The sequence below is a fragment of the Emiliania huxleyi genome, assembly GCF_000372725.1.
Source record: "Emiliania huxleyi CCMP1516 unplaced genomic scaffold EMIHUscaffold_24, whole genome shotgun sequence".
Classification (NCBI taxonomy): domain Eukaryota; phylum Haptophyta; order Isochrysidales; family Noelaerhabdaceae; genus Emiliania; species Emiliania huxleyi.
Genome location: NW_005200250.1, coordinates 213,519 through 230,518, shown reverse-complemented (window position 1 = coordinate 230,518; position 17,000 = coordinate 213,519). Strand labels below are relative to the sequence as shown.

The 17,000-nt window shown below is 67.6% G+C and overlaps 4 protein-coding genes across 4 annotated transcripts; 2 read left to right on the top strand and 2 right to left on the bottom strand.

The window, feature by feature from the left end:
• Positions 1-403: 403 nt before the first annotated feature.
• On the top strand, positions 404-2,840 carry EMIHUDRAFT_435048 (hypothetical protein). Its single transcript, XM_005778754.1, has 2 exons — positions 404-2,073; positions 2,377-2,840. Exons 1-2 carry the CDS (start codon positions 415-417, stop codon positions 2,602-2,604), a joined length of 1,887 nt encoding a protein of 628 aa, XP_005778811.1. The 5' UTR covers positions 404-414; the 3' UTR covers positions 2,605-2,840.
• Positions 2,841-3,075: 235 nt separating this feature from the next.
• Positions 3,076-5,480, bottom strand: EMIHUDRAFT_205390 (hypothetical protein; the record flags this gene model as incomplete). Its single annotated transcript, XM_005778753.1, has 5 exons — positions 3,076-3,249; positions 3,555-3,723; positions 3,801-3,864; positions 4,084-4,207; positions 5,055-5,480. 5 exons carry the CDS (start codon positions 5,478-5,480, stop codon positions 3,076-3,078), a joined length of 957 nt encoding a protein of 318 aa, XP_005778810.1.
• Positions 5,481-7,489: 2,009 nt separating this feature from the next.
• On the top strand, positions 7,490-9,737 carry EMIHUDRAFT_450259 (hypothetical protein). The gene is made up of 5 exons (XM_005778752.1): positions 7,490-8,024; positions 8,355-8,435; positions 8,823-8,924; positions 8,994-9,227; positions 9,435-9,737. The coding sequence occupies exons 1-5, from the start codon at positions 7,536-7,538 to the stop codon at positions 9,681-9,683; spliced, it is 1,155 nt and encodes a 384-aa protein (XP_005778809.1). The 5' UTR covers positions 7,490-7,535; the 3' UTR covers positions 9,684-9,737.
• Positions 9,738-14,629: 4,892 nt separating this feature from the next.
• On the bottom strand, positions 14,630-16,587 carry EMIHUDRAFT_205386 (hypothetical protein; the record flags this gene model as incomplete). The annotated part of the gene is made up of 5 exons (XM_005778751.1): positions 14,630-14,974; positions 15,143-15,361; positions 15,596-15,667; positions 15,904-15,990; positions 16,255-16,587. The coding sequence occupies 5 exons, from the start codon at positions 16,585-16,587 to the stop codon at positions 14,630-14,632; spliced, it is 1,056 nt and encodes a 351-aa protein (XP_005778808.1).
• Between the last annotated feature and the right edge of the window lie 413 nt (positions 16,588-17,000).

Here is a 17,000-nt window from a genome sequence, read left to right as displayed (position 1 = left end):
CTTCAGCCTCCAAAGCGGGATCACCCGAGAGCAGCTGAGCCTGCCTCTGGCCTCGCCTCCCTCTCCTTCAGGCATTCGTGGCATCCTATGGGTCGTCCAGAGTATCGACCTCTGGCTTGTCAGCCGGTCACTTGATGACGACCATGAAGTACAGCGATCGCCACCTCGCTGGCCTCTCCGCAAGGCCTCCCGACCGCGTCGAACTCACGGCGCGGGCTCTCTCGGCTACGGGACCGGCCCCAGCTTCGGCTGAGGGCTAACAAGCTGCCGAGCCCAAATCACTGTGAGAGTCGTGATTTCTTGTTGGTTAATAAAAATCTGTGTCTGATAAATCTTCTGCAGCCTCGCGCCACGTCGCCACCAAGGGCAAGGAGTTTCGCGCCAGGACGGGAACAGAACCAGACCGCCCCAGCAATGCTCTTCCTCCTCGCTGCCCCGCTCAGCCACACAGTGAATGAGGCGGTCTCTGACCTGAGCAACCCCGACGTCTACAACAAGGACACCGGCAGCTCCTTCAGCCGTGCTGTGGAGGACACGACTGGTGTCAAGATGTCGGCCATCATCTACGAGGAGGGCGGCTCGCTCAACGAGTCGCTCGCCATGATGTATGACGCGCAGGATCAGCTGACCGAGGCGTACAAGCAGGCCGCCCTCCCCTTCGTCAAGGCCTTTGCCGGCGACGCGCGGGCCGAGCAGGTCTCCCACCAGATCGATGTCCTTTCGGAGCGCAATCGCGAGATGACTAAGCCGTACGTGCAGCAGGGCAAGGTCGGGATGGAGCACTCGCTGGACACGCTGCTGCACAACCTCAACGCCTTCACCGCCTCGCTCAAGGCGGCTATGGCTGACCCGAAGACCGCCTACGCTGAGTGGAAGCAGAGCAAGACCGCCACCGAGCAGCCGCCCGCGCCTGCTTTCCTGGAGGTCGTCAGCTCCGCCGACTCTGCCCCCGCCAAGGCGCCTGAGGAGAAGTCAGCGCAGGCCAACAGCAATGGCGCCTTCTTTGAGCACCAGTGGATTCCGTTCATGCAGACGGGCGTGCAGTCGGGCGCCGCCTTTGCTGCACAGGGCGCGGCCACAGGCTCGCACTTCTTCTCCGACCCCAACTTTGATCTCAACAAGGAGGGCTCTGAGTTCCAGAAGACGGGAGTGCAGACGGCCAACGCCTTTGGCTCTCTGATGCAGGCCAAGGAGGACGTGCCGGCAGCTCGCTCGGCCGATGCGATCTCGTACAACTGCATGACCCGCGAGCTGTGGAGCAAGGAGAAGGCGGCCTGGTGCTGCGAGTACAAGAAGCTGGGCTGCCCGGAGACCGAGGCCAAGGCTCCCGCGGAGAAGGTCGGCTGGATGCCGTTCGCGCAGACGGGCGCCGAGACGGGCGCCTCCTTCGCTGCCCAGGGCGCCAACACCGCCTTCCGCTTCTTCACGGATCCCAACTTTGACTTCCAGAAGGAGGGCGAGGCGTACCAGGCATCGTCCGCCGCCACTGCGGACAAGTTCGCCTCGATCCAGTTCTCCGAGAACGCCACCGTCGGCGATGCCGCCTCGTCCGCTGCCTCGTTCGTGGCCGCTAAGTACGCCGAGCACCAGGCCGCGGAGGAGGCCGCCAAGGAGGCTGCTGCGCCGCCCGCTGAGAAGGTCGGGTGGATGCCGTTCGCGCAGACGGGCGCCGAGACGGGCGTGAACTTTGCCGCCCAGGGCGCCGACACCGCCTTCCGCTTCTTCTTTGACCCCAACTTTGACTTCCAGAAGGAGGGCGAGGCGTACCAGGCATCGTCCGCCGCCACTGCGGACAAGTTCGCCTCGATCCAGTTCTCCGAGAACGCCACCGTCGGCGATGCCGCCTCGTCCGCTGCCTCGTTCGTGGCCGCTAAGTACGCCGAGCACCAGGCCGCCGAGGAGGCCGCCAAGGAGGAGGCTGCTGCGCCGCCCGCTGAGAAGGTCGGCTGGATGCCGTTCGCGCAGACGGGCGCCGAGACGGGCGTGAACTTTGCCGCCCAGGGCGCCGACACCGCCTTCCGCTTCTTCACGGATCCCAACTTTGACTTCCAGAAGGAGGGCGAGGCGTACCAGGCATCGTCCGCCGCCACTGCGGACAAGTTCGCCTCGATCCAGTTCTCCGAGAACGCCACCGTCGGCGATGCCGCCTCGTCCGCTGCCTCGTTCGTGGCCGCTAAGTACGCCGAGCACCAGGCCGCCGAGGAGGCCGCCAAGGAGGAGGCTGCTGCGCCGCCCGCTGAGAAGGTCGGGTGGATGCCGTTCGCGCAGACGGGCGCCGAGACGGGCGTGAACTTTGCCGCCCAGGGCGCCGACACCGCCTTCCGCTTCTTCACGGATCCCAACTTCGACTTCCAGAAGGAGGGCGAGGCGTACCAGGCGTCGGGCAAGGCGACGCAGGATCAGTTTGCTGCGATTGACGGTGCTGCCGCCCCGGGCGCCCTGCGAGCGGACGCTGTGGCCGGTGACGCGCACAACAGCTCGTTCGTTGCCCACGTTGGTATCATCTCCTTCCTGGCTGTCAACGTGGCTGTCTTCGTCGCCCACCGGATGAACCTGCGCCGCAAGGAGCGGGCTGTCATCCGCCAGCTCGACGAGCTTGTTTGATAAGACTTACTACTGCAGCTGCCCCTGCTCATTTATTGCGCGCTACAGGTACAGGTGACGTACAGTAGAGAGTTAGGTGGGCGTGTGACACGGAGCAGCTCTCTCGTTTTCGCGCGGGGGTGTCGCGCGCCGTGGAGGTACGCATTCTCTCTCAGCGTGTGACAGTGTGTGCATGTGCCATGTAATTACTCGTGTACGTGTGTTTAAGCGTATCTGATATTCTGTGTAGAACTCACTACGTACCATCAAGCGAGCCCCAACACGAGCTCGTGTTGTCGACAATTCCTCAATCGAGATTCGTTACTTACCCCCGCGCTCACACTGATACAGCCGCTGTGTCTCCACCACACAGACCCATTCTCTCCAACACGTACACACCATCATCCGTGGTTCCTGGCGTCACATCAATCTTCTTTGACACGGCGATTGTTCAGAGCCGTGAGACGCATCGCATTCGAGCGGCGTCGGTAGTCATACCACGACGGTGCCCGTTGTGGGCGCACTCCCGCGCCGCGAGGCGCCTCCGAGCAGCCGCTGTCGCTCGCCCTGGCCCGCCTCGGCCCAATCCTCACCCGAGGAGGAGCCGCCGTCGAGCGCGCTGTTCCCGCGAGGCGACGGCGACCACTCCGAAGCGATTCTCCGCGCCTGCGGGCGAGCAGGGCCTGGCCGGTGACCACGTCTCAGCCAGCCGAGGTCCGGAAGGCTCGGCTGCATCTCGGCTGCATCCCGCTGCATCTCGGCTGCATCTCGCTGCATCTCGGCTGCATCTCGGCGCGCCTCCTCCGCCCGTTTGCTGCGGCCACCGAGCCGCCGCCCTCCCTGCGGCACGGCACCTCCGCTCCCCTCGTCGGCGTGGAAGTTGGCTCGCAAGTGGAGGACCTGCAGGCGGAGGCATGCAAGTGGAGGCTGTGCGGCGGCGCGGGCAGCGTAGCTGTGCGGCGGCGCGCCACGGCGGTGAGGAGCGCGAGGCCGACCCCGTTGAGCGCGCAGAGCAGCGGCATGAGGGCGGCGTAGCCGTGCCTGTCGATGGCAGCGCCGGCGAGCGACGGGACGGTCATGTGTCCGATGGCGGCGAAGGCGCCGAGCGCGCCCGTCATGGCGGTGGTGAGGAGGCCATACCTGGGGCCACGGGGTGAGGGGGTTGGGGGTTGGGGTTGGGGTTCGGGTGAGTCCTCGCGGGCAGAGTGAGGAGGTACCGGGCGAGCAGCGAGAGGATGTTGGAGAAGAGCATCGAGACGCCGACGCCGGCGCCGACCGTGCCTGCGCGCATGACGTTGGACGAGGGAGGGAGGAGGGCGAGAGCGAGCAGCGAGAGGACCTGCACGCGGGAGGCCGGAGCCGGGTCGGAGGGAGGGCGAGGGCGAGGGAGGAAGGGCGAGGGCGAGGGAGGAGGGGTAGGAGATATCTAGAGGTGTCTGGGACGTGTCTTGGTGGTGTCTAGGAGGTGTCTAGGAGGTGTCGAGGAGGTGTCGAGGAGACGTCGCGCCTCGAGGGCGAGGGAGGGGACGAGGATGGAGCCCGGGGAGAAGTAGGCGGCGAGCGGAGTGGCGCTGAGCCGGCCGACGACGAAAGCGGACCAATAGAGGGAGGAGAGATACGCAGCCTGAGCGGTGGAGGGGCAGGTGAGTCGGTCCGTTCTCCGACCCGCGCAGCGACGAGAGACCACCTCGTCGGATCGCACCTCGGCTGCACCTCGGCTGCACCTCGGCTGCACCTCGGCTGCACCTCGGCTGCACCTCGGCTGCATCTCGGCTGCATCTCGGCTGCATCTCGGCTGCCTCTCGCCTCGTCCGATCGCATCTCTGCGTGGTGGGCGGCGTAGGCGTACACCCAAGCCGCGTACGCTATCTCTGCCCCGATGCAGAGAGTGGTCGTCAGCAGCAGCGGCGCGTGGACGGTGCACCGCACGTACGCGCGGCGCGAGCCCAGGTCGATCCCCAGCACCGTCGACCCACCGACGGCGCGGCTCGAGCCGTCGGCGGCGCCCTCCTTCTCCTCCTCTGCTCGCTCCTCGGGCGGCGGAGGGGGCGCCGTCGGCGGCTGCAGCAGCGCGCAGCCGGCGGCGGGGAGGAGTGCGGCGACGCTGATCGCGCTGAAGGCGGCGAGCGAGTTGCCGACTCGCCGCTCGGAGGCGAGCACGACCAGAGGCGCGGCGCTGCCTGCAGGGAGGAGGCGAGGCGGTGAGGCGGCAGAGGCGGTGAGCCGGGAGGGAGGAGGCGAGGCGGTGAGCCGGGAGGGTGCCTCTGCCGGGAGGGTGCCTCTGCCGGGAGGGTGCCTCTGCCGGGAGGGTGCCCTCCCATGTGCCCTCCGCCCTTGGCAGCAGAGGAGGGGAGAGGGCGGCTGGGAGAGGAGCGAGGCTCTAGTCGCCGTCTGGCGAGCGGATGGGCGGCGGTGCGGCGGTGGAAGCGTCTCGGCAGTGGCGCGCCTCCGAGCGGGAAGCAAGAGTTGACAAGGTTGAAGGCGGCGGCGAGCTGCGGCGCGGCGCCATGCCAGGCCCAGGTGAGGGATGTGTTGGCAGTGGCGTTGCCGAGTCCCGAGGCGAGGCCGATGAGCAGGTAGAGCGACGCCACTTGGTGCAGCGCCGAGCAGGACGGCACCGCGCCGAGGCAGAGGAAGACGAGGGCGCTCACGCCGACGAGGACGGCGTGCGGCCGCAACCGGCTGAGCACCGGGCCGAGTAGGAGGGAGCCGAGAAAGTTGCCGAGGCCCTCGGCCGAATAGATGGAGCCGATGCTGTGCGGCGAGGCGGAGAGGTGGCGCATGAGCACAGGCCCGACCGGGCCGAGCACGTTGATCGAGAGGCCCGTCATCATGAGCACAGAGGAGTAGACGCCCGTCACGCCGAATCGGTGCCATGGCCACTCGGCGTTGAGCATGCCGCAGGGGCACCCACCCTCCCGTCAACGCAAGCGGCCTGCCCTTGTGTCAGCTGCCTCAGTGGTTCCCGCTGTTCCTCCGCGCCGGCGCTCGAGTCTGGCGCCACTAACCTAGCGCCCTCGACCTAGCCAAAAAAGATTTGCCGCCCCGGCCATACCGCGTTGGTGTCCAGTCCGAGCCTGGCTGTTCTTCACCTTTCTACCTACCACCTAGGGCCAGTCGCTAGGAAACGGCCGTGGGAAGCCCTGCGCTGATGGGGGCGGCACAACGGCTACAGCCAGCCAGGTCGCCTAGGCGTAGCCGTTTTGTGCCTAAGAACTTAAACACACACACGGCTACAGTGTACCGGTGTACTACCAAGGTTAAACTTCCGTTCCGCGTTCCGGAATTCCATTTTCCGCTCCGTTCCGGTCGGCCGTCCCTGGCATTCAGGTCCCCTCTCACGGGTCTACAGTCTCCGTACACGTATATCTAAATAATTTGTAGTACATACATATTTATTAGTATGATAGTACTCAAGCTCGTGTGTGAATGGAATGAATAGAGCATGAATAGTGGGCATCTCCCATATTCATGCTCTATTCAAAATACACGTCATAAAAACACGAGCGTATGTTCCACCCATACAGTGACACGCAACGTCATTTAGCACTGTCACCGTGTCAGCTCTCTGTGTCTCCGAGGGATGCTCTTTCCGAACGTGGACGCGATGTTGCCATGGTCGTCTCCATTGACCTAGGAATAGTGTCTGTCTGGCTGCCCGCAGGACTTTGCCCTAGTGCAGACTTTCAATTGATTGGGCCCCGAGTTTGAAAAAGGCGACGGACGCTTGCGTCCTAGCCTCCAACAACGCCTCCCCGGCGCAGAGGGTCCCCCGGAGGGATGCTCAACCGCCCCACGCCACGCCGCTTGCGGCGGTCCTATTCCCAGGTGGGGGCCACTTCTTATGACCGCGCAAGATATAAAGGGTGGCTAAGGGCTCTGCCCGCAAGGCGCCCGCGTCGCAGACGCGGTACCATTGACAAATCTGCAATATACCCCCACACGAACAAATAGCAAAATCCGAATACCGTGCAGAAACCATGTGATCTCGGCCGTGGGACGGGGGCAAGCCTTCAGCTGGTGCCAAGACATTCGTAAAATTGAAGCCAAGAACGCCCGCCAAATCCGTGCTACGGAAAGCTGATCGGCGCAACACCGCCGCTGGGGACGACACGCTGCGGAATCGCATCGAGCCCATGCACGGGCAAAGAAGGACGCTGCAGAAGCGAATGGAGAGGCAGCCGGTGTCTGCCGTCACAACGAGTCCCAGCGCTGGTTGGACATGCGCGTCGGCTCGCCCGAGGACTGCTGTCCCGACCCTCCCGTCGTGCCGCAGCCTCCGACGAGCTCTGCAACCGAGGAGAGTGAGGGTGCGCCTCCCCTCACTGCTGGCCTGGCTGCGCACCGCCCCACAAAGCACCCCCTCGAGCATCTCTACAAGTACAAGTGCAAGGGCGACCTTCTCCAAGTCGTCAACACGCCCGGCGGCTCCGGCAAGACTTTAGCCTTGGCCACCCTCCTTGCGGAGCAGGAGGAGATCCGCTCTCGGTCGGCAACGTGGCAGCTAGTCGAGAGACTCGGTAGTTGTGACCCCCCTCCTGAGTGAGGAGACAGGAGAGAGAGAGCTTTTGTGGTGTTGGTGTACGCAATAACGGGACAGGGTAGTCGTTCTCTCTAGCTCCCCTTCTAGCTCTTAGCATGAGCTGCGCCCTGTGTCCGACCCCTTTTGCGCAGCAACACCTTAAACTTTTAGGCTGCCCTCCTGATTCGGGTCGGTCGGAGCGTAGCGGAGTGGGCCCCGAGTTTGAAAAGGGCGACGGACGCTTGCGTCCTAGCCTCCAACAACGCCTCCCCGGCGCAGAGGGGCCCCCGGAGGGATGCTCAACCGCTCCACGCCACGCCGCTTGCGGCGGTCCTCTTCCTCGCTGGGCGCCCGCGCGTTATTCCGTGTTGGTGCCGGTGGACGCGACTAAGACCCCGGCGCGCGGGTCCCAGTCGACACTCCTATAAGCATGGACAACTCCGCCTTCCGGAACCTGGTCAAGGAGGGCGGCGCCACGCCGGCGCCCAAGTCGGCGGCCAACTCCGAGGAGGCGAAAGCGGCCAAGGCGGCCAAGGCGGCTGCGCGCAAGGCGGCGTATGACAAGCGGATGGAGCTGCAGGCCAAGCGGCAGGAGAAGCTGGCGGAGGAGTCCAAGTACGTGGACCGGGCATCGCTGCGCCGCAAGGAGCTCGCGAAGTCGGGCCACAAGGATGAGGCGCCGCCACTCGCCGGCATCGAGCCGCTGCTCGCGGCGGCAGAGGGGAGGCCGGAGCACCCGGTGGCCGAGGTGCCCGTCGCGCCGACCTTTGCGCAGGTGGGCGCGCGGGAGGACCTGTCGCAGCAGCAGCACCGCCTGAGCATCGACCAGTCCAAGTTCCTCGGCGGCGACATCGAGCACACCCACCTCGTCAAGGGCCTCGACTTTGCGCTCCTCCAAAAGCGGCGCGCAGAGCTCGCCGTCGCATCGGCGGCGGCAGCGGGCGGCGGCGGCGAGGCGGCCGGCAGACCGGGACGGGCGGCGGGCAGCACGCTCCCCTCGGCCGGCAAGGCGTCCGGCGGCGGCGGCGCAAAGGCCGCGCGGCCCGTGGCGGCGGCGGCGGCGGCGGCGGCGGCGGCTGAGCCGCCGGCAGCGCCGGAGAGCGAGATGGCGCGGGCCGTGCTGGAGCTGTCGCTGTCGGGGGCGCCGCCGGCGCGGCCGAACCGCTCTCTCACCTCCGGCCGGCTGCTCTACGTCTACTCCCTCGACGCGCTCGCCGCCGACACGCCAAACAGCCTGGTGCGCGCCGAGGATGACCTGACGATCCCGCGGAGGCGCGAGAAGGTGCTGCAGGCGGCGACGTCGGCCGGGCTGCTCTCCAAGCTGTCCAAGGTGCTGGCGTACTGCGCCCGCCCCTCGGGCGAGCGCGCGCGCAAGTCGAAGAAGGAGAAGGACCCGCTCGGCCTCCACCTCGCCGGATCGCTCTCGATGACGCCCCTACCGCTGCCCTCAAAGGCGGAGGAGGGGGGGCTGCGCCCGGCCGAGGCGCCCCTGATGGGGCTGCGGCCGGCGGAGGCGCCAAGCATGGGCGGCGCGGGGCGCAGGCCCTCGCGCTGGGGACCGGAGGCGGAGGCGGAGGCGCCGCCATCGCAGCAGCAGCGGCAGCAGCAAAAGCTTGCGGCGCCTGCACCCGCGCCGGCTGCGCGCGCCGAGGACGTGGACGACATCTTCGGCGACGGCGTCGGCTCAGACTACGTGTGCGAGCCCAACAAGCGGCAGGCGGTCGAGGCGGAGCGCGAGCGGCGGCTCGCGGCGCCGTCGTCAGCGTTTTTGGACGAGGTGGAGCAGATGGAGGAGGCGGGAGGCGAGCTGGGCGCGGGCGTGCCGTTGCCGCTGGAGGAGGAGGAGGAGGAGGAGGCCGGGGGCGGCGGCGCGTCCTCCCTGCTCGAGAGCGTCTTGGCGCGCAGCCGCGCCGCGTGCGCTGCATCGACAGCCTCCGCCCCTGCCGACGCGTCGGACCCGAAAAAGGGCAAGGGCAAGAGCAAAGAGGCTAAGCCGAAGGGGATGGCGATGAGCGGCGGGGGCGACGACGACGCGTACGGCGAGTACTTTCCGGACACGCTGGGCCGGGTCAACGTCACCGGGTACGAGCTTGGTCCCGACTCGGACGATGAGGCTGGCATCGTGCGTGGCAAAAAGGAGGAGGAGCCGGGCCCTAGAAGCGGAATTGCGTGTTCTTGTTCCCCAACCAGCGCTCGAGAGGACACGGATTCTATTCAGCCGTATTCAGCCGTATTCAGCCGTATTCGCCTCCCTCGTAGTCACGCGGTGCTCTGAATACACTGCACAACACCGTCTTCCCGCCCTGAGGTTGGCGTATTCATCACGCAGGAGCCGGACGCCGACGCGGGCGGCAAGGGCGGCAAGGGCGGCAAGCGGGGCCGCCACGACAAGGAGAAGATGGAGGCGCAAAAGGCGGAGGCCCGGATGGACCGCGAGCTGGTGCAGATCGAGAAGCTGATGGAGGAGCGCGCAGCGAAAAAATCGCGGGGCGAGTCGCTTGCCCTTGGCAACAAGCCCAAGGGTGGCGGTCGGGACCGCGACCGGGCTGCGGCCAACGAGCAAAACGAGATGTTTTGAGCGTGTAGTAGCAGTTTGGGGGGTGCGTCGATCTCATCATATTTTTCTCATCGCTGGGCGGACTGCATATGCCGGCGCGCCGCCCGCCGCGCGCTCGCCGGGCTCGGCCCGCCCCGGCCTCTCTCTGTGGACTCTGCCCGCTCGCGACCTCCACGGACCACGGGCCCCCCGGGAACCAGGTGGTGCGCGCTTGGGCTTTAACCTTCAGCTTAAAGCGTGCAGAGGATTCGCCCGCTCATGAGCGCACCGCTCGACGTACCACCATGCCCCCATCGACGTGAAGAGTTCTGCCGCGTGCGTGAGGTGTGCCTCCCTCTCCTTGGGCTCGCGCTTGTGGGTGCCCAGGCAAAACGCAGCCAGTGCCTCCTCGTAGGGCATGTTTAGCTTCTTGGCCATGACAGCACACTCATGCCACTCAGCCTCGGCCCGCGCGGTGCTGCCAAGCAGCCACTTGAGCCAAGCCGCAAAGGCCTTTGCGCGGGGAGCCGCGCATGCGAACTTGCCGCCTGTCTGAACGAGCGCCGACACCGCCAGCGCCGCGGCCCTCTTGACGGACGAGTACTCGTCAGGCGGGAGACATTCGCCCGGCCTGATGCCGTCCGCACGCTGCTCGTCCCACAAGATCAAGTACAGCTCAGCAAGCGTAGGCGGCTGCACGTGTGGGCGCGAGTACCGCTATACGCGTCTGCACGTGTGGCCGCGTATCTTGGCTAAGATACGCGCCGGCACAGAATGACACGTATCAGGCCCCGCCGAGCTCGATGGGCGGCAGCGCGTGAGGGCGGCTATTCTCCCCCGAGGTATGGGCTGGGCGTGTTGCTGACGAGAAAGAGGCACACCTCGCGGCAGAAGGTCTGATTGGTCCAGAACGAGTCGTATGAAGGCGTCGCGTGCGCCTTCACCGCTGCGTCCACCGCGAAAAAGGCCATGTACTCCGCGCCACTTGTGACCTCTTTTGCGTGCACCTTGTAGTGGCTCTGCTCGAGCGGCTTACCGCCGTGAAACACTGCAGCTTCCGCGTCGGCCAGCCGGGTTACCTTACGGCCAGCACGGTTTAGCACGGGTTACCTTAAACTTGACTAAACCGCCACTAAACCGAGATAACAAATACCCCCTCCAAGCACGGTTTAGCAGACACCGAAACCGGCGGTTTCCCACTGGGGGGGGCGCAACGTCGCTCACCGACCGTCACCCCACAACGGCGCGACCAGAGAAATCCACACAGATCAGTCATATCCGCACTCGGAAGCTGCGGCAGCTTCAGCTGCTGCCTCCTTTGCTGCCTCCTCTGCTCGCACACGCTCTGTAAAATCTTCATCCTCAGCATTACCATTAGCATCAGCATCTGCTGGTGCTGCATCACCTCCATCTCCTTTGCCTCAGCCTTTGTCTTCCCCGCATTCGGCCCCGCGCGCACGCTATTTCTATTGTCGGATATGTGAGCCACACGTGCGCAGAGGTGAGAGGAGCAGCCAGAGGACACGGCTCTGCCGACATTGCACACACGTAACCGGCACATGACGTGCAGAATATTTGACTGTAGTTCCGCGCAGAATAATTGAATCACGGGAGCATATGTGGAGGCTTCGGCGACCCCTCCCCATCCGCCTGCCGCCGCGTGGGCTGCTGGTACCAGCTCGGCGAGGCGCAGTCGGATGGAGCCGACGAGAACCTGCGTGCAGGAGGGGCCGACACGACGTAGCGGTGCGCCTCGAGCGCCTCCGACTCCGCGCCCGGATGCTCGGCATGTAGCTGCTCGAGCACCCTGCCCCACCGCGCCGCCATGTCTGAGATCGAGCTCTGCCGCCCCGTGATGTCGACGGCGAAACGGCGCAGCATCTGGGCGTGCTCCTGCAGCGCGTCGCTTATCGAAGGCTGGTCCTCGCCGGGGGCGACCGACCACAGCGTACCAAACACGGAGTCTGCGCCGCCGGCCTCGTCGCAGATCGCGGGGTCTGCGGCCGCACTGCGCGTGCCCGGCCCGAACTCCGCGGCTGGCAATCCAGCAAGCGGGTCCGATCGGGGCTTCTCCTTGCTGCACGCGCGCTCCCTCGTCGAGCGGCTGCTGGCCTGTGCCGCCCGCACCGTCACCTGGTCGAAGTTGGCGCCCGACCAGCCGCCGGCGAGCCAGAGCCGCGACATGACGCGCAACCGGCGCGTGTTGAGCGGCTCCTGCAGCAGCGCCATCTGCTGCAGCCGGATCAGCAAGTGTGGGTGCTGCGTGGAGAGGTGGCGGATCGCGGTGCGGTCGATGGCGAGGACCCAGGAGCGCTCATCGGCGCAGACGGTGTAGGAGCAAGGCGCTCGGGTAAGCAGGGAAGCGGCTCCCACTAGCCCTCCGTGCTGCCCCGTCAGGAGCGAAGGGATGGCGCCCGCGACATGGCCAACCTCCACCTCCACGAGCACCGACCCGTGGCCGGGGGCGACGAGGAAGAGCGCCTCGCTCACCTCGCCTTGCTCGCACAGCACCTCGTCCTCGCCGTAGACGCGCCATGAACCAGACGCCACGAGCAGCGCCGCGTCCGCCTCTGCGGTGCGGCTCAGATGGAGAAGAGGCGCGAGGACGGCCGAAGGCGGCGGCGGGTCAGGCGCAACCGCCCCAGCCGCTACTACCGCTGCGCCCAGCTCGCCGCCCTCGTCAAAGCTCGCCGCTGCGTCAGTTCGCGTGTCTGCAGCGCCCGCCTCCGCCTGCCCCTCTGGCCGCGACGGCCGTGCGGTCCTCCAAAGATCGTCGCCCGAGCGCGCGCCGCGCGTCCCGTCGAGCTGCTGGCAGCTGACACCTGGGCCAGGGGGCAAGCGAGCGGGTAGTCAGGAGCAAGAGGCCGGGCGAGGAGGTCGAGTGCGGGGCAGCCCCACCTCTGGGCATGCCAAGCGAGCGATCGGCGCCGCCGTCGGCGCGCCCAAATGCGGCGGCGAGCAACTGACTTGGGTACGACACGCCCGGCAAGCTCTCTGTCTTGCTTGCTGACGGTAGACGGCTGCCGCCGAAGATGGCAGTGATAGGCGCCGAGCCGCGCCGCTCGAGAGGGTGCTCACAGCTAGGCGAGGACTGTGGCTGCTGCTGCTGCTGCTGCTGCTGCTGTGATGGCGGCAAAGACAGCACCGAAGGCTGTTTCTGTTGTTGCCGCTGCTGCTGCTGCTGCTGTGCGGTGGTGCGCGGCGTTCCAGTGGTGCGGCGCTGCTGCGCTGGCACAAACATGGCGTGGCCAGACCGCTCGCGCTTTGGTACGTAGGACGTGGGCCGCTCGCCGTCCTGCTTCGCCTCGTCGTGGCCGGAGTGGAGCGGTCGGTCGGCCTCGTCGGAGCTCTCCGGCGGGAGGAGCTCCCCGACGGCGGTCTCGACTCCGCCAGACGAGCTGGACGAGCTGGACGAGTTGGACGGCGGCTGCTCTGCGAGCATCTCCTCGAGGCTGGCGGGGGGCGGCCACCTCGCCCTCGCGTGGACATCCGCGGCGTTCTCGGCTGCCTCTCGGCCGGCGCCCGTGGAGGCCGCCCCAGGGATCGAGACCACGATTGTGGTCGGGGCGGCCACCTGATCCCCGGGAGGAGAAGGCCCGAACGCAGCCTCCCCTGGCTCGAGGCTGCGGGCCGGTGGGATGGTCAGTGGCGGCGGGAGCGCCGACAGCGCCGGCGACACGGCCGCGGTGAATGTAGAGAGCGGCGAGGCGGCAATCGTGGGCAGGTGGGAGCGAGTCTCCTGCCGCTCGTCAGGCGGCGCCGCCGGGCCGGAATGCGGACCCGTCTTCGGAGGTGCAGCTGGCGCCTCGTGGGCGTGCGTCGCAGAGGCCGCGCGGGGCCTGAGCGAGCCGTTGAGCGTGCCGCTTGCGGTCTCAGAAGGCTGCAACGCCCTGGCGTCGCGGTCCGGGGGCCCCTCGTGCTCCCTCGGGTGCGAGGCTTCGACTCCCCCGCCAGAGCGAAGCGGGGGGAGGGGGCTGCTGCCTCCCTGCCACGCCTGCTGCCGCGGGGAGCTCGGCGACGGCCCGTCGGTCGTCCCGTCCCACTGCGCGAGGATCGAGTCCTCGCAATACTCGATGGCGTCGGGGATGCTGCCGAAGACTCGAAGGTCCGCGTCGCGGCCGTGCGCCTCGAGAAGGTGCAGGTCGTTTGGGCCGATGCAGGCGATGACCAGCTGCATGCCGTGCTGCTGGCACAAGCGCCGAAACTTGCACAGCAGCGCCGCAGCGGTCTCGTTGATGCCCTGCACGTGCGAGAAGTCGAGGACGAGAAAAGCAGGGTGGCGGGGTGGCCGAGAGTGGCTCCGGTGAGCGCGCCCGCCGCCGCCATCATAGCCATAGCCGCCGCCGTCGCCGCCGCCGCTGGCGCCGCCGCTGCCCGCGGCGCGCGCCTTGGTCGAACGACGCGCCTATATAGAGCAAGAGGCGTGGAGAGGCCGCAGGAGAGGAGGGCTGGGCGGAGCGGCAAGCGCGGAGCCTGCTGCCGGTCGGCGGCCCCCTCGGGCGGCACGACGACGCGCTGCAGGTACTTGACGAGCTTGACGGCCGGCCCCTCGAAGAGGTAGCCTACGGAAGGGGCGCCGTGACAGTGCGGCGGGGTGTCCGGGCGCAGGGCGGCTCGCCGTCGAGAGGGCACACCCTCGAGGCCGAGGATGTGGACCCGCTCGCCCTGCGCGCGCAAGTGGGCCGACTCGCCGACGGAGCGGCGGCGGATGGACGCCTGCGACGCCATCGAGACGTGGTACTTGAGGACGGAGAGGCGCGAGAAGCGGCCGACGAGCAGCAGAGCGGCGACGAGGATCCCGCCGAAGACGGTCGAGATCATGTCGTACACGAGCGAGTAGGCCGTCATCGCGAGGACGAGGGCGTGCGACTGGCGCGTCATGCGCACGCGCGGGACGACCCACAGCCACTCGATGAGCATCACCACGCCTGCGGGGCGAAGGGAGTAGTGCAGGGGTGGAGAGACGCGACTCACCGCCGAGCGCCTGGCTACTCCTCTCGGCCCGCTCTCGGCTGCGTGTCGCCAATGGACATGAGCACGCCGCCCAGCAGGAAGCGCGGCAGCAGGTTGGTGAGCGGGAAGGCGGTGAGCCTGTTGTACAGCGAGAGGGGCGTGAGGAGGGCGCCGCAACCCGCCCGGCCGGGCAGCGGGTGTGAGGGCCAGAGCAGCAGCAGCAGCAGCGCCTGGCAGACGCCGCTCGTGCGCGCGGAGCCAACCTCTTGGTTGAGTGCGACGAGGCCGGGCGAGTGCGAGCCGATGAGCCCGCCCGTGCCGCCGACGAGGAGGGTGACGAGGCCGGTGAGGCGCAGCTCTCTGTCTGGGTCGAGGTGCGCCTGCAGGGAGGACGCGGCGGGGCGTGCGGGCGAGTAGAGAGCCGTGCATCGCACGCCCGCGCATCGCGGGAACAAGAGAGCCGCGGATGCGGCGGACACGGCTGGGAGGAGTACAGCGGGCTACGTGTCGTCTCGAGAGCTTGCCAGAGGCCACTTGCGAGAGGTCACGGGCGTTGCGTTCTCCCGAGTCTGCGGCCGGCGCGCCTCAGTCGCCGAGTCGATGGCGGAGATGCGGAGCGCGAGCGAGATGGTCGAGATTGTGACTGTGCCGAAGACCTCCCCGGACTGCGGCACGAGCGCCTCCCACGTGATGCGCGTCGGGTCGAGCTCCCTCCACAGGCCGAGAGGCCCGACCGGGTCGGAGACGTCAAACAGGAAGCCGCTCTCCTGCGCGAGCGGAGGGGCGGCGCCCGGTCGGCGCGGCGAGGGACGCTTCCGGGCGGCGGGCAGGCGGCAGGTCGAGAGAGAGAGAGAGAGAGAGAGAGAGAGAGAGAGAGAGAGAGAGAGAGAGAGAGAGAGAGAGAGAGAGAGAGAGAGTGGAGGGTGGGGCTCCTCTCGCCTCTCTCCCCACTACTCTCTCGCCCCTCGAGCTGCTCCTCTCTGCCTCTGCTCCCCCACTACTCGGCTCGCCTCGAGCCGCTCGCGCGCGATCCGGAGCATGGCCGTCGGCGCGTAGAACAGGAAGAGGGCGACCTGGGGGGGGGGGGGGGGGGGCTGCCGACGAGGTGTCTGGGAGGTGTCTGGGAGGTGTGTCTGGGAGGTGTGTCTGGGAGGTGTCTGGGAGGTGTCTGGGAGGTGTCTGGGAGGTGTCTGGGAGGTGTCTGGGAGGTGTCTGGGAGGTGTCTAGGGAGGTGTGGGCAGGCGTCTTAGGGAGGTGTCTAGGGAGGTGTGGGCAGGCGTCCGGGAAAGCGCGCCGCCATCGTGCCGACAAAGAGGAAGCGAGGCGGGAAGCGGACGCGCCGCAGGGCGAGCAGGACGACGACGAGGAGCAGCGCGGCGCCGCACTCGAGCGGCACCTGGCGAGAGGGAGAGGGGTGGAGCTGCGTCTCCTCACGGCAGCGCCGCGCTGCGCTGGGCCGGGCGCCTGCTGCGCCGCGTGCGCGATGTCGTCGGGCGAGTCAAGGTCCGAGCCTGCGGCCGGGAGAGAGCCAGGGGGGGTGGGGGGTGAGGGGTGAGGGGTGAGGGGTGAGGGGCGGACGTGTGCGTGTCGGGCGGTCGAGTCGAGCTGTGTGCGCGCCGATGGCGACGACGAGTCCGCCCTTGACGATGGAGGCGCCCACCATGCCGAGGAACCCCGCGATGATCGGGAAGGGCAGGTACTGCACCAGGTCGGCGGCGCGGTAGTGGCCGAGCAAGAAGTAGACGCAGCCCATCAAGAGGGAGAGGAGGAGGGCGGAGGCGAGCGCCGTCGGCAGGCGCGTCTCGTCGGTGCAGGCGGGGTGGTTGTACGCCTCGACCAGCCAGAGGTTGGTGTAGAGAGCGATCGACGCGTCGCCCGACGCGATTGTGAGCGGGCACTCTGACAGCAGCGAGAGCAGCACGCCCGAGGTGGCGGTCGAGTAGAGGAGCATCGCGATCACCAGCTGCGGGTGCACGCCGGTCCCTTTCGCCATCAGCAGGCCGTACGTCGCGCAGGTGGCAAAGTTGAGGACCGCCACCGGCACCGCGCCGACTAGCGTCGAGCACAGCCAAGACGCGGCGCTGGCGGCACGCCGCCGCGCCTGCGCTCCCTGCGCGCGCCGCGCCGCCGGCCGCGGCTGGTCGTCGTCATAGAACCGCACAAAGCCGCCGCTGCGCACCGCGCCGGCGAGTTCCTGCTCGTCGGAAGAGGAGGTGCTGCCCTGAGAGCCTGCGCTGGGAGAGGAGCTGCCCGCAGCCGCCTTGTGCCCGCTTCCGGACTGCTGCTGCTGCTGCTGCTGCTGCAGCGGCCGCGCGAACAGGCCAAAGGCGGGCACCTCCGACCCGAAGCTGCCTCCCAGCAGCCGGCTGCGCCAGTAGTACGACTTGGAGGCCGGGATGCGGCCTT

What these genes read in the sequence shown, in the direction of transcription:
- EMIHUDRAFT_435048 (XM_005778754.1), top strand. Translation starts at nt 415, where the DNA reads ATGCTCTTCCTCCTCGCTGCCCCGCTCAGCCACACAGTGAATGAGGCG. An exon ending in AGGAGGGCGAGGCGTACCAG is followed by an intron (nt 2,074 to 2,376) that starts GCATCGTCCGCC and finishes GAGGCGTACCAG; the next exon opens with GCGTCGGGCAAGGCGACGCA.
- EMIHUDRAFT_450259 (XM_005778752.1), top strand. Translation starts at nt 7,536, where the DNA reads ATGGACAACTCCGCCTTCCGGAACCTGGTCAAGGAGGGCGGCGCCACG. An exon ending in GAGGCGAGCTGGGCGCGGGC is followed by an intron (nt 8,925 to 8,993) that starts GTGCCGTTGCCG and finishes TCCCTGCTCGAG; the next exon opens with AGCGTCTTGGCGCGCAGCCG. An exon ending in CGGACGATGAGGCTGGCATC is followed by an intron (nt 9,228 to 9,434) that starts GTGCGTGGCAAA and finishes TTCATCACGCAG; the next exon opens with GAGCCGGACGCCGACGCGGG.